Source organism: Lepisosteus oculatus, chromosome 8 (genome assembly GCF_040954835.1).
Source record: "Lepisosteus oculatus isolate fLepOcu1 chromosome 8, fLepOcu1.hap2, whole genome shotgun sequence".
NCBI classification, from domain to species: domain Eukaryota; kingdom Metazoa; phylum Chordata; class Actinopteri; order Semionotiformes; family Lepisosteidae; genus Lepisosteus; species Lepisosteus oculatus.
The window spans coordinates 26,149,929-26,165,929 of record NC_090703.1 but is presented as its reverse complement, the minus strand read 5'-3'; the positions used below and the strand labels follow the sequence as shown (position 1 = coordinate 26,165,929).

Sequence of the window (16,001 nt, the reverse complement as noted above, 5' to 3'; positions counted from 1 at the left end):
CTGTAGCTAACGAGCGAAAAACACAGAGCTTGAAAACCGCTCATAAACCCTCATAAAACGATTTTTTAAAATCTAAGGAATTTAGAAATTTCGTTTTTATGTTTCATTAAAAGCTTCAAGCATGGCAAAATTAATAATACAATTTTTGCGGCATTATTCGAGAAATTATTTAATTAATAAAACAAGACAAGTACTTAAAATAAATAATACTATTCAAAAGGTTTTTTTTTTATTTATGCATAAGAGATTAACAAAAATTACAATACAAACAAAAGTACATATAACAGTTCAAGACAAAAAGATCGTCAGGGGTAGATACTACTACATAAATTCAAGTTATGTAAAAAGATTAAACAAATTAAATAAAAATAATGTTTTCATATATATTTTTTTACTTTCATATTTTTGCTACTATTCAAAAGGTACAACTTCTGTCCTTCGGTTCTTACTGACATGTCGTTGGTTCTGACGTACCCAGTTTTACCTTTGACCTTCGCCACCTCTGTCACATGACGTTTACCCAGCTGATTCGCCTCTGACTGACACTGTTGACCAGGGAGATTTCCAGTTTGCTTTTTCCCGAAAGCTATTGAATAGGGAAATCATTATAAGGAAGGACGTCTTAATAAAGAACAGTTTTCCTAGGATAAATTCTATTGCAATAAAAGTATACTGAACCTAGGCAAATCAAAGACGCGTCGCTTGCATCCAACAACATGTCAGGCAAGGACAGGATCGAAATTTTCCCATCCAGAATGTGAGTATAATTATTCTTGCAACATCCAGTTCGTTTCTGCAACGCATAACGAATAATATAACAGCACAACGACAGAAGCATTCCAGACGTTATATTAAGCTTAATTTGTACATTTGTCAAATCAATTTGTTCCGAAAGTTGGAACAAATTGTTCCTGACAGGACGCAACTGCCTTTTTTGAATCGAGTGTGTAAAAAGCTTTACTTATATATTTTTAAGTTTTGTTTTTAAAGATAGATGATTATGGTGTGATATGTCCTCAATGACATATTTAATATTCTTTGAAGTTTTTAGTAATGTTACATTAATTTGACATATATTTAAAAATACATATTTACAAAAATGTGAAGCGAGTGTATAGGTAGTATATCTGTGTGTAGGGTAACGTGACTCAAAAAGTTGTTCTAAATGAGGAAGGATTATTGTGCGACAGGCCCTAGATCATGTGAGAAAGAACAGCTAATTTTTTCAACAGAGCTCTGCTCTCTCTGTGTGATGTCTGGAATTTATCTCAGTCAATACAAAACTAATATTTTCCCAGCTCAGGATGGTTTTAGAACAAGCACTGTAACGTCTGCATGTGTGTGATATTTTAAAGGTTTTTTTTTTGTCTTAGTGGTTGATGAATGTTTTTTTCCACAGAAACACACATATCATTTGCGTCGTTAGAAAAGTTTAACTCTTTATAGTGCAGGCCTTTTATTTGCTACCAAGGCAGCAGAATCTTTACTTTCTGTAGATAATTTAGCAATGCTGGGCAGTCTGGATGAAAGCATTCCAGTAATACAGTTACAGAGACGCTTTGTGTCTAGTAGTCTTAATAAAAACATAAGAGAGGGATGCTGATGAGAAGAAACCTAACAAGAAAACCTTATTTATACCTATTAGGATCTTCTAAAATTGAATAATTCTCCTCTCATTTTCCTTTGTCCTAGACTGAAAAGATTTAACCTTGAGCCTTTGAAAAATTATTGTTTCTCCATTGAACTATTTTTACATTTGTATAGATGTACAATATCATTGTTTGGTATTGTGGCCAGAACTGAACATAGTATTATAAAGTGAGTTTTTACTTGTACATTGTAAAGCATAAGCATAACTTCCCTGGAGTTAAGTTAAACACTTCTATATACTGAAGCATTCGGTTTCTTTTTATTTGATTCACCATATTGTCTTGATGAGGACATTAAAACAGAAAACAGGATGCTATGGATTCAATATGGTGAGGCCTAGTCAATTTTTTGGTTTTGAGCAATCTTAACCCCTGTTGAACCTCAGTTTCAGACATGTTAAAATTACCCTAAAACTAATGTTTTGTTTAGCAGTGGATGTGTTATTGAAATCTTTAACTGTAAAAGCTTGCATGAAATATTCATTTAGCATGGTTACTATTTCATTATCATCTTCTATTAATCCACTGTTATTTCTTAAGCTATTATAAATTATTCTTTCACTGCTGCAGTACAGGAAAAAATGCTCTACTATAATTATTTGTGTCTAGTGAAGTACAGTATTCTTTTAAGTCTACTTCTAAGCAATAGTAATACAATTTTTCAGATGTGGCTCAGTATGCTCTTTTTCCATTTTAATTTTGGTATTTTACACTGTAGAGCTCTCTCTAGAGTGCTCCTTTTTTCTTAATATCTTCTTTAAACAACTTAGGCCACATTTACATAGACATGGACTTTTTTAAGCACCAATTTGATTTTGGCCTTTAGTGTTAATAATAATAATAATAATAATAATAATAATAATTGCTTACACTTATATAGCGCTTTTCTGGACACTCCACTCAAAGTGCTTTACAGGTAATGGGGACTCCCCTCCACCACCACCAATGTGCAGCATCCACCTCGATGATGCCACGGCAGCCATAGTGCGCCAGAACGCTCACCACACATCAGGTATCAGTGGGGAGGAGAGCAGAGTAATGTAGCCAATTCATAGATGGGGATTATTAGGAGGCCATGATTGGTAAAGGCCAATGGGAAAATTTGGCCAGGATGCCGGGGTTACACCCCTACTCTTTTCGAGAAACGCCCTGGGATTTTTAATGACCACAGAGAGTCAGGACCTCGGTTTTACATCTCATCCGAAGGACGGATGATGTGTTGTGTCCTGTGTGGTGTTGAGCTAGGCCATGGTTGAAATATGCTCTATTTTACTTTGTTTTTCAGTTACTTACTAGGTAATGTGAACTAGAATACCCTAGAAAAAATACTGCTGTACTTTGACAAAAGGCCATTGCGAATCTCAATGCAACAGGCAGAATCCACATTTCCTGAACATTACTGTCCAGACTGCAGCACCACATTGTGTCCTAAGCCAAAGAGTCATGGGGACTCTACCTCTACATGAGTAATCTAACCATGGTCATTTTTGACAGTGCTGTATGTTTCCAGAATAAGTGAGTGACAGGTCTTTGTTGTTATAGTCACCCTAAAAAAATCACCCTAAGGTACCCATATACAGTGGATATAAAAAGTCTACGCACCCTTATTGAAATTACAGGTTTTTGTGGTGTAAAGCCAGAAATCAAGATAAATCATGTCAGAGAATTTTCCATATTTAATGTGACCTTGAAACCAACAAAATTCAAGAGAAAAACAAATAGATAATTATTAGGAAAAATAATTGAAATTAAAAAAACCTACAACACCCTGGTTCCATGAGTGTGCACACCATTTTATAGTGGGTGCTGTAGCTGTTCAGAGTTAACCAATCACATTCAAAATCATGTCCAAAGGTAAGTAGCATACACATGCCATCAATGAAAGTGATTCTGATTAACCCCAAATAAAAATCAGAATTTCCTGTAGGATTTCCTTGAAACTTTCATGGTTGCATCCTCCTGGGATAGCCATGGTCCACAAGGAGCTGACAATCAAAGGCATTGGATGTACCATGGAGCACTGTGAAGACTATCATCAATAAGTGGAGAAAATGTGTCACACAGGGACGTTGCCAAGATCAGGACAACCCTTAATATATGCGTTTTCTGTTGTCAGCGATCTCTTGGGCTCCATGCAATATAATCTGTACAGTCGTCACTGGGCAGGAATGTGTTAAATACCAGGCTGAGCTATGAAAATCTTACCCATAACAGTCAAAGGAGTTTTCTGTGCACAATACCTTTCAGCCCCAGTGACAACCAGCCAGCACTCAATGTCTTGTCACAGCACAATCCAGCCAACTCCAGATTCCAACATACTGTAACAGCTTTTGTGCTTTCACAGTTGTCTTAATAAAGTTAAAGTTTTGCAGAGAGATTTAAAGCTATTTTTACAGATATAATTCATTGTAATGTTTTCTTTAAAACCTTCTTAAATGTACTACATTTTGTTAAGAATAGGTTGGCAGTTTACTCGTTCATAACACTCTGTAACATCAGTAGACATATTGTTTTTCCTGAAGCAAAATTTGTATATAATTAACATTACTGACAAAATAAGAGTTGAGATCAGAAGTATTTAATAATAATAATAATAATAATAATAATAATAATAATAATAATAATAATAAAACCTTATTTTATATAAGCGCCTTTAAAGGTGGCTTCTCAAAGAGCTTTACAGGATGACAACAACAATAAATAAGAAGAATACACAATTACAATATAAAGAGGAGACTGTGGATGGTGGTACTAAGAAAAGCAGAGGGGTGAAGAATGAAACCAGTTAAGTAAAGGCATTTCTGAAGAAGAGGGTTTCGAGTCTGGATTTTGAAGGAGTTTAGAGAAGGTGACTCTCTGATATCCTTTGGGAGAGAGTTCCAGAGCTTGGGGCATAACAGGACAAGCCCCTGTCACCCATACAATGTAGAAGGGCTTGGGGGACAGTAAGGAGAGAAGAATTAGATGAGCGAAGGTTGCGAGGTGGAGAGTAGGGCGATAATAGTTCAGACAGGTACTGAGGTGCCAAGCCATGCAGAGCCTTATAGGTGAGCATGAGGATTTTAAAGTCTACATGGAATTTGACCAGAAGCCAGTGCAAGGATTCCAGGATAGGAGTAATGTGAACACTTGCACTAGACCTGGTTAGGATTCTGGCTGCTGAATATTGGACATACTGCTGTTTGTTCAGAGTAGATTAAGATACCCCAGCGAATAGAGCATTACAGTAGTCAATTCAAGAGAACACAAATGTGTTGATCAGCTTTTCAGCCACAGTTAGTGATAGCATAGGGCGTAGTCTAGCGAAATTTCTGAGGTGAAAAAAAGATGTTTTGACAGTATGCTGCACATGTGGGTCGAATGTTAAGCCAGAATCTAATATAACCCCAAGGTTTTTCAATTTTGATTCAAGCTCAAGTACAGAACCATCTACAGATAGGGTTACAGGACTGGCTTTACGAAGCTGATGGAGGGTGCCAATAAGCATGACTTCGGTCTTGTCGCAGTTAAGATGAAGAAAGTTTTGAGTCTTTCAAATTTTTATGTCAGAGGTGAAATTAGATAAAATAGAGACAGCCAAATCAGTGTCAGTCTGGAACACCAGACTTAACAAGACCAATTTCAGACCTGTACCCATTGAGAAAGACAAAGTGACAGCGATCAGTGAGGTAAGATTTGAGCCATTTGAAAGCAGTGTCAGAAACTCCAAACACAGTCTCAAGACGAGAAAGTAAGATGTTATGGTCAACAGTGTCAAAAGCAGCTTGTTTTTTGTCTCTACCTCATCAGATTCTTTTTGGTGAGTACAAGTAGAATATTCTCACTGGGCTTCATGAATGTAAAATGGTTTGGGTCAAACCACAATCAGTTCTACTGCTGGATGAAGGTCTTCTTTATAATGAAATAGATCATGAGACCCCACTGGCCATACAGGTTAGACAGCTGGAACTGCTAGAGGTTCCAGCCTCTCTACTTTTCCAAATCTCTAACCACATGAGGTGCCCAATTAACCTCACACAGATACATATGTGAAGTGCAGCACTGGAGGACAATGCTTGTTTTCACCCTACGTTCTCTCTTGTATTTATTACTAATGCATTTTATAATGCTTGTAAGCACATGTCATTTAATCTTGAAAAGTTCATAAAGGAGGCAAAATATTAACTACAAATATAAAGTGGACAACAGAACGTGAAAAGGCTGCTTATGAAAAATATATTTATGTTAACAAATCAGTTGCATCTTTCAGGCAATATGGAAAAAAACAATATAAAGGCAAACAGAATGTTAGGATATACATCTGAAAACATAGAATTAAATTAAATAGCTGTTATGTTAAAATTATTTAGTAAGGTCATTAGTGATACAAATTAATATTACTCGCTTACACTAACAGTCTAAAACATACCTCTTTTCAACCCTGAATAAATAAGGACACAAGGGACATGATTCAAACTCCTAAAAGGTACTAACGAAGTTACCCCTATGGACATCTTCAGAATAGGCCCCAGGAACAGCAGGCACCTCTTTACTCAAGGTGATTGTGGGAATCTGGAATAAGTTGCAAAGCCGTGTGCTGTATGGCCCCCTTTTATGCCCATAGATTTAGACTTTTGCCATGCCTACTGGTACAGTAGAGGTAGGTGTACGAATGTGATGTAAGATCACTTATAGTATATCAGCCATCTTGCCCACAGCACAGCACAAGGCATAGCCTGCTACTACTTTATAGTGCTCAGGAGCCATGGAGCATACCATGTGTGGATCATTCCCACTACTGTGAACAAGATAAATCATAATTATGAACATACCATTCCACAATCATGTGGACAGCATATAATATTCACAATAAAACAGGATCAGAGTTAAAAAAAGACGGAATAGAAGGATGTAAATTCTTTCTGACTATATATAAACATTTTTCCCTGTATATTTTCAAGTACTTCGTTTTGAGCTATCTTCTGAAAAGGTTGTACCAATGAAGAATCAAGTAGAACACACAGATTCAGTTGTAGACATTAAATTAAAACACTAACTTAAAGAACATTCAAAACAAAAAAATTAAAGAGCAGAACATGTCAACTTTTGTCAGGGCGCAGACCATCATGAAGGCACGCCTGAAGGGAGCCCAGACTGGACGAAATCTCCTGAAGAAGAAGGCCGATGCCCTCACCCTGCGCTTCCGGCAGATCCTCCGAAAAATCATTGAGGTAGCAGAAAGTGCTGCCTGGTTTGGCACAGAGAATTAGCACATCCATGTAGCCCCATAACAGAAAGTTTCAAACTTTAAAGCAAGGATTAATCAAATTATGATTTTTAATGTTTTTTACATATATAACTTATAATACCTATACATTTTCCTCCTGATTTAAACATGGTGAGAACATTGTGCAGATAACTCTTATTTAAACTCTAATAAACTCTTGTATCTAGAAATAAGTCTTTGTGAAGTGTTGTAAGAATACTGGGAGATGCAGTGATCTGTCTGTGCTCCTATCTTTTCAACAGACCAAAACCTTGATGGGAGAGGTGATGAGGGAGGCTGCGTTCTCTCTGGCAGAAGCCAAATTTGCTGCTGGAGATTTCAGGTACAGTAGGTCTCATGAAGAGAGAGGAAATTGATAAGGCTTAGTGATGGTCCTCTATTACTTCCCAATTTATATGGAAATATGGAAGGGTGTTCATTCTTTCATGGTTGTTTATTTGTTAGTATTTTGTTCATTCAGTGAATTCCTCTAGCTGATTCTTGTGGGATGCAGCAGTAGAGTACAGGGGCACTAATTGGATCCTGAGAGACTGGAGTGACTACTGTAGCAATAGCATTTGAGTCTGGAAAACCTGATGGGACACTGAAGGTTTAGGATCAGTAACTGTGAAGTCATCCTCTTTCCTAACAGTACCACCGTCATTCAGAACGTGAACAAAGCACAGGTGAAGGTCCGTGCCAAAAAGGACAATGTAGCAGGTGAGCAGATAGTTGTTTGTATTTTGGGGGAATATGGAGTAATACATATTAAACATCATATAATGACAATTCCCTTCTCAACTTTTAGTTTCTTTCAAAGATTTTATCCCTTGACATGCAATTGTTTAATGACTTATATTTAGAAATATTTTTAGAATGTCATATAAGAAGTAATAAAACATTGTAGCCAAATGAAAGTTATCTGTGAACTAGCTTTTTTGTTTGTCCACTAACAATAACAGGTGCTGTGTATATTAATTTAGTGAGGGATACATTGCAAAGTAGTTCAATGCTGACTGGTTACTTTTGTTAACAAAACAAAATGGGAATTAACATCCTCAAGCTCTGTATTTGTTTCTTGTTTTTCTTAGTTTGTTTTAAGTAAATACAGAAGGTCCATTTTCTATGTTTCAGGTGTGACTCTGCCAGTGTTTGAACACTACCAAGAGGGAGGAGACAGTAAGTTTTGACATGCTTGTACAGTTATTCCTCACAGAAAGCCCAGGTCACTGTAGTTCAGGGCTCTAGTGTTTGGCTTTTGAACAGCCAAGGGAGTGAAGAGTTTGTTTATTTTTTCTTGGGTGTACTCGGCTCTCCTGCATAAGTTTTAGATAAAGACATTGGGAGCTATTGGAAAATCATTCTGTCGGTACAGTATTAATAGTTGAACCATGAATTCAACAGAGTTCAACAGTGCAAAGTTATAACAATATGGGATCTAAAAACATGATGGCTGAGGGAGATTTTGTATGTGAAAGATCAGTTATTGGATTAGTTACTTGATAATCCATTTATTATCATGTCTTCATCCTACAGTATGTCCAGTTTAAATGTGTAGGATTTAGGAGGCCAGTTTTCAGGGGGTGTTGTTGGAAGACTGACATATCTCCCATTGTTCTATTATAGAGTATTATTTTATTCCTAGTGCTGGAAGGCCAGTATATCGCCAGGTTTTAACTTATCACCGAATCAGCTAATTATTGGCTCAGTTCTGTTAAACTAGTTCTCCCAGCTCTTCAAGTCTGGGTTCTTTAAAGAGACCTGGGAAAGGCCCTCCAGCAGTGAGTGATCCTGCTTGGAGAATACAGTATGTGCTAAAATTGAACCAGTATGGGAAAAGAAACTGAGTGGAAAGAACTGAGTTGTCAAAAAACAAAACTCAGGCCTCCTAACTAGTAAAGGCATTTGCCCTGGCTCACTCTGAACTCTGTATTCTAAGGGGCGGAGCAGTGGCTCTGTGGTTAAGGATCTGCACCTGTGGCTGGAAGGTTGCTGGTTCAAATCCCGCAGCCGGCAGAGGAATCTTACTCCGTTGGGCTCTTGAGCAAGGCCCTTAACCCCAACTGCTCCAGGGTCGCTGTACAATGGCAGACCCTGCACTCTGACCCCAGGCTCTCTCCCTATCTGTATGTCTGTGTGTCTCATGGAGAGCAAGCTGGGGTATGCAAAAAGACAATTCCTAATGCAAGAAATTGTAAAGGGTTAATAAAGTGATGTTGTTGTTGTTATTATTATTATTATTAGTAATTATTATTATAAATAATAATAATAATAATAATAATAATAATTATCATTATTATTATTATTATTATTATTATTATTATTAAGTGTTGTGGGTTCGAGCATGGGTCGTGTCATCAACTGACTGTAATCAGTACCAGTTGAGTGCTGCTGAGGACAAGGTGGGATGAGTCTGCCAGGGTGCTCTCAATTACATAGTGACCCCTAAGTTATAAAGAGTGTTATGAAATATTGTGCAGTGGTGTTGAAATAACATGTAATCTGATACATGAGTCTTGTTTATATCACATTAAACAACTCTTTCCAAGAGTTTTCATTATATAGCCCCCTGCAGTATTTTAAAATTGAGTATGCTTCATGAAATATTTTATATTTTTATTACTTTTAATGATAGATTGGATGTCAATATGAAGAAATTACTATGCAAAGAAAGCTGAAACACTCACATGATGAATTAACATTTCTGATAAAATAAAATGTATATGTCAGTGTATTGTGTGAAAAGTTCTGTTGGTACTGTTTATTAGGTTAACCAAAGTTATGTGTTTTCCAGAAGTTTTGGAGAGTTTTCGAGTCATATCTGCTCTGTATGGATAATCTGTAACTATGCTTGCACCCCTTTGCAAGATCTGGATGCAAATTTTAGATGCAGGTTTCGTTTAGACCTAAAGTAACATTTATTTCTGTTGTCCTCGTGTTTAACCTTCATGCTGTTAGAGGTACTGTTGCAATACGTATAGGGCTCCTCTTCTGATTAAAACCAAGGTTAAACCTAGAAACTCTTTGCTTAATTTTGGGTTTCCCCTTAAGAGGTTTTCCCTTTTAATTCTGATGTTAGAATTATCATTATTATTACCGTTATTATCACATGGATTTTTTGATAATGTGGGTGAGAAAAGTTGTTAACCCTTATATGTCATGTTCATACCTGAAATGGTTATTCAGTCTGAGCTCTACTTAGCTTTCCGTGCATTGCTCAGATGTCCGTGTTTCCTGTCCTTCATGTTCTTGAGTGGAGACTCTTTGGGACTGTTGGATGAAATCGGAGATGGTCTATATGTATGAGCATTTAAAAACTAAAGACTCCTCATGATAGAATGAATAAGCTCTGAGTCTCTGAACTAATACAGTATATTAAATAAAGTGTATATGAAATACAATCTATCAGACTAAATATAACTGGTTGTACAGTAAAGACTGCCAGAACCTCACAATGGCAGAGGTGGAGGAAACACCTCTAGACACCTAGAGCTGTATACTGAAATTTCAATTTGCCTTTAACAGTGTTATACTATAACTGAAAATCGGATACATTAAGTTGAAGATGAGTGAAAACTTATCAGACTATTGAAGTTTGCTTTATTGTTTCTTCATTTCCATCATTCAATGGAATACATGAATCAATAAATGTCCCAAATGCCTCACTCCCTGCCAGGCTATGAGCTGACAGGCCTGGCCCGAGGTGGAGAGCAGTTGGCCAAGCTGAAGAGGAACTACGCCAAAGCTGTGGAGCTGCTTGTGGAGCTGGCATCTCTGCAGGTGAGCGGCACCCTGGCATGACCCGATTTTTGTTGTGATAGATGGCACACTGGTACCCAGCAAGTAATGGGGTAAAGCAAAGAAATCCTGGCCAAAAACAAAAGCTTTCTGTCCCTTGTTGATTGTGTGCCACTGCATAAGGCACCCTGGATGCAGCCAGCTAATGATAGCTCAGCCTGGAACCGGTGATCTCTGGACTGTGGACACAATGTAATTAATAAATCCAGGGTCACAGTTGGTCTTGAACATTAGACACAATTACAGGAAGTGCTATATTCATTTATTTAAAAAAATCAAGAAACTATCTTAAATGTTTAATAATTTAATAATTCTTAAAATTAATAAAGAGATATCGACACCTAGAAAAAACCCCAAATATTAACATTCTGTTGCTTTACAGATAATAAGACGTATTTAAAATTGTGATATTACAATTGCAAAGAGCAACCCAACAGTTTACAAAGTTAAGGACATCTTGTTGTTTGGGAATTGAAAATACCATTGATTTGAATTAGCTGTAATGTGGATTTCATTATAGAGAATATCCCCTCATTTAGATGATGTGCTGCTAAGTATAACTGATATACGGCTCATGGTTAATGCCATGTTGAAATAAACCTTCCATCCTGCCTGTGTTGCACTGTGCTGACGCATCACTTTTGTCTATCTCAGACCTCCTTTGTGACGCTGGATGAAGCAATCAAGATAACAAACCGCAGAGTGAACGCTATAGAGCATGGTGAGTGCTTGTTAATCGCCTGCTAATTTAGTTAGAACAGTGGTTCTCAAACTTTTTGGACCAAGTACCACCCCTGATCAAACCAAAGCATCCAAGTCTTCTTCTCGTAGGAACCACAGAAAATCTCAATGACCAACATGAGCGCGCGCCCACACACACTCACATATACATATAATAAAAATAGCACTCTGCACTTACCATTTTAGTGAGAGGGATGAGCCTGTTTAGTCGAGCAAAGCAGATGTGAATTCATTGGTTGAGCCTTGATACAATTCACAACTGTGACAGCAGAGTCTAACAGATTTTAAATCCCCAGGCATTTTCTTGACTGTCAGGGCCTCACAGTGGATGCTGCAGTGCGTCCACTTCATATCTGGAGCAACCTCTCTAATTGGTGCAACTAGACTGCTGTGTCTGCCTGTTATTGCTCTAGTACCGTCTCTACAAACTCTGATGCATTTTTTCTAGTTGATGCCATTCTCTTTGATAAATTCATTTAGAAGCTGAGATATGTGCTCTCCTGTAGTTTTTGTTGGCAGCGGCTTACGGAACAGTCCTCATGGGACGTGCCCTCAAACTCAAATCTAAGGTGAACGTGCAAATTGGTCAAATCAATGGCATCTACAGTAATTGCAGTGAAAAGCATCTGTTCATCTTAACGTGCTCCATCAGCTTACTTTTGACATCATCTGCCATATCAATAATTCTACAAGTGACAGTGTCATTGGAAAGGGACAGCAGGTTGAGCTGTTTAGCAGCTTTTTATCCACACATACTGTGTCAGCTCTTTTGCCAATGGTAAACAAAGTTCTTCACAAATAGTTAGGGGCTTACCTGCTTTAGCAATCCGCAAGCTTGCATTTCCCCCCATTTCTGTTTCAGGAGTCCGTCTCAGAAGTTAAAAGAATTTTTTATTTCATGTGCATGGGAGTGAAACACAGAGATGCTTGGTGTGATTTTTCTCAAATTAACCTAGAACAGTCCTTAAATATTTTTCTTGTTATCTATCAGGCTTTCCTGCGCTCACAAGATTGGCATTGTTCCAAAATCATGCACATTCTCCTACCTCCCTCTTTGCTGGAGATAACTTTTTTGAAATACAATTGGTCACTTGCATTCGTACCACACATTCCTATACAATCGTATAGAGTTACATAGTAGCTCTTGTGTCCACTCAAGTATTAGTGAGCGCTGTACCGTAGTATATAGGCTGCGTATTTGACACATAAACTCATTTTATTAAAATAGAAAATATGAAAATTCGTCCCAATTATTCAGTGCACACAACAAATTTCCAGGGTCATCTGGTGTACCACTTGGGGGCACTCTGCAAACCAGCAGCGGTATGTGTACCACAGTTCGAGAACCACAAAGAACCAAGAAAAACCAAATATGTGGCCTATTTGGCTGCATGTCCAACACAGCTGTGAGGCTTCAAAGAAGGACATCACTAATGTAGATGAGCAAAGATAGAATTGAAAACTGTTTCATCACAATTTGCAGTAAACTAATGATAACTGAAGTCTGTACATCTTTATTCAGTTTTAATGTATAAAATTGGAGTTTCAGTAATGGCTTGTGGATGTTTTGGTGGTGAAGAGTGAGCACACTGGAAAACTAAGCCATAATAAATCACTAAATAAGAAAAGAAATTGCAGAAAGCTAATCTGTTGTCAGAACCTCCTTACATTTCTCCTTTGCGTTACAGTGATCATTCCCCGGATCGAACGCACTCTGTCCTATATCATCACAGAACTGGACGAGAGAGAAAGGGAGGAGTTCTACAGGTGAGACAAAGCAGATGAAGGCAAAAATCTGTCTGGGTGTAAGTCATTACAAACAGTGAGGCCTTTGTAAGTGTCCCTAAAGTTTACTGACAGAAATCTAACAAAATGTCAATAAAGCAAAAAAGTTAGAAGTAGAATTACCTAGATGTATTATGAGGGGAGGAATGTGTTGTGTAAAGCAACATGCAGTTCCAGTAGATCTTGTCCTGTAGCTGGAGCAATTAAGCCAGTTCAAAAAGAAAATTACAAAATTAAGCAGTTTCAAACCTACTAGCTACCTGTTCTGTTATATTAATGAAAACATTTCCATTTTGTCTATGGGTGGCTTGCCTTTTTCGGGTTGGGTATGCTCACTGGGGCCCCTCTTTAAGTAGAGGAATCACCTGATGGCTCCTGGTAACTGTGACTGAAGTTCATCCAAAAGGACCAAAACGGCTGACGATTAGATAAGACTAGAATAGAATAGATAAGACTATTAATTGTTTTTTGCTTTTCATCAGGTTGAAAAAGATTCAGGAGAAGAAGAAGCAGATCAAAGAGAGGACTGAGAAGGAGAGGCAAGCCCGCATGGCTGCTCTGGGCACTGTGGCAGAGCCAGCGAATCTCCTGACAGAGGAGAGGGATGAAGACTTACTGTTTGAGTAGCTGTCTGTCCACCTGGACACTACCCCCAGGCCCTGAATTTGATGTACATCTGTTATTTATTGTGAGACTTGTGTTGTATTGCAGCATATCCAAAATACTTTTTTTAAATTGGTATTATACTTGTGTTCCCTTTGAAACTCTCTGGCATTTGTCACTGCCAGATCTTCTAGGGTTCAGGGCTTTCAGATATTTAATTCTTATTACACAGACAGTGATGAAGGAATAGTGTATGAGGGCTTCTGTTAATCTGACAGCTGCTCAGAATCCTACAGGGTTATATAGCATCTTCTATTCCAATTGGCATCACAGTAGCACAGTTTTGCAGATAAACAAGCTTAACATTAAGCTCTGGGGCCTTGGTCTTTTACTTTGCTTTAAAATACTCTACTTACTAATACTTTAAAACAAGTGGGACAATTTACATTACACAATATTTTTCAGGAAATGCTCAAAGTATTTCAGTTGAAAAAGCATTGGATTACTATAATTAACTAAAAAGTAGGGACAAAATAGAAGCCTAAGAAAGAAAATGGACCGAGTTATTGGTGATGCAAAAAAAAACAAAATCTGTGGAGATCAGTGTGTTCTTGTAACAGTTAGGCTGAACAATTTGTCTTTATTAGGGACAACCAAAGCCTGGCTTTCATTGTACCATTCATTTTATGTCTATGGTTTCTATTGTAGTACTGTAGTACTGTATTCAGTGTCAGTTACAAAAATGGTAACAAGAGACCAAGTTCTGTGTGGTGAACTGGTTAGTTTTTAACTCTTAAGCACGTGATTGAGTCTGAATGGCAGTGGGACCTTTCCTATGGTATTGTATTCTATGACAACAATAAGTGAAGCATGACAGTTATCGTTTCCTTCCTTGATTGGAAAAATACTAAATAAAATCACAGAAATTGACAAAGTATTCTTGGTACATGGTATTCATTACATTTCATACTTGAAAGTGTTATTGTACCCATAGTATCATCATTTTGAAGTAAGCATAAGTGACCTGCATGATTTTAAGGAGATAAAAGTTTGAGAGAGCTTTAAGGCTATAAGTGACCCCTTGTTGAAATATAGGCTACACTAATACTACTGATGGGCAGTTACAGTTCTCATACTGTCCTTTCTAGTTCTTGTAACAGAAGAAAGAAAATGTGTTCTTTCAGCTGAGAAAAACTGAATAGGACATGGTAAAAAATGCCAGCTTCTTTTTGCCAACACCAATTAGCAGCAAATGAAGATTGTGAGACATTAATTCATCTACATTGATCAAACCCATCTGCCTCAATTTAAACATTTCTAGCTATTCAGTTTTCATAATGCGCTTTCAGTTTGCTCGCCCATTACTAACAAAAGAACTGACGCAATGTCTCCAGCCACCCTTGCGAAGGATACTGAGCAAAAAGCAATGGACTAAGTAGATTTTTGTTCAATTATTATGTATAAGTGTTTAAAGAATTTAAATTTACAATGACAAAATAGACAGGAGTGGAGCTGAAATGCCTTCTTTCAGTTCACCTGCCTAGCCCATCACAGACATGGCACTCTTAAAAAACCCAAGGGAGGCCCCCCCTTCAAGGGCTATAAAAGTCGTCAAAATGCTAAAACATTTGTTACAGTATATTACCGAATTGGTTTAGCCAACTCTTCAATTTTACTAATGCTTGTCCAATCCCAACTGGTGTGCTGCTACAATCACCAAAGGCTCCAAAGCACCTTCATAAACATTAACATTCTTTTTCTCCATGAGATGTTTGATAAAGGAAATATATGAAAAAGAATTTGAGGTCAGGAGTAGCTACAGAGTTGTGGTGGGATGAGTCAGAAGGGTTTAAGAAGTGCCTTCCTAACCACAGTCTCCAAAGATCCTCAGAGAAACGGGGAGGGAAAGACAGGGATCCATATCCTTCTTGGGTGAACATTGGCTGTTCCCAAGAGCAGTTTGTCTCAGTGAGTCAAGAATTAAGATCAGTATAAAACAAAAACAGCAGCCTTCCCCATATGTACTTGCCTGAGATGCATCAGTTTACATCAGTTTTAAGTTTGCAGTTGCATGAACAACACACTGTTCCTTGAATTGCTTTGAATCCAAGTTGCAACAATGATGTTAGGGTGGATAAGTTTGAAGAAAAATATGTATTTTGTATTAAGTAAGATTTAAA

General features: G+C 37.5%; 1 protein-coding gene across 1 annotated transcript; it reads left to right on the top strand.

Moving 5' to 3' along the window:
- The first annotated feature begins 506 nt into the window (after positions 1-506).
- Positions 507-14,758, top strand: atp6v1d (ATPase H+ transporting V1 subunit D). Its single transcript, XM_006632687.3, has 9 exons — positions 507-757; positions 6,742-6,859; positions 7,158-7,237; positions 7,547-7,614; positions 8,029-8,073; positions 10,571-10,674; positions 11,347-11,413; positions 13,122-13,200; positions 13,701-14,758. Exons 1-9 carry the CDS (start codon positions 717-719, stop codon positions 13,843-13,845), a joined length of 747 nt encoding a protein of 248 aa, XP_006632750.1. The 5' UTR covers positions 507-716; the 3' UTR covers positions 13,846-14,758.
- Positions 14,759-16,001: the final 1,243 nt, after the last annotated feature.

What these genes read in the sequence shown, in the direction of transcription:
- atp6v1d (XM_006632687.3), top strand. Translation starts at nt 717, where the DNA reads ATGTCAGGCAAGGACAGGATCGAAATTTTCCCATCCAGAAT. An exon ending in CAAAAAGGACAATGTAGCAG is followed by an intron (nt 7,615 to 8,028) that starts GTGAGCAGATAG and finishes TCTATGTTTCAG; the next exon opens with GTGTGACTCTGCCAGTGTTT. An exon ending in TGGAGCTGGCATCTCTGCAG is followed by an intron (nt 10,675 to 11,346) that starts GTGAGCGGCACC and finishes TGTCTATCTCAG; the next exon opens with ACCTCCTTTGTGACGCTGGA.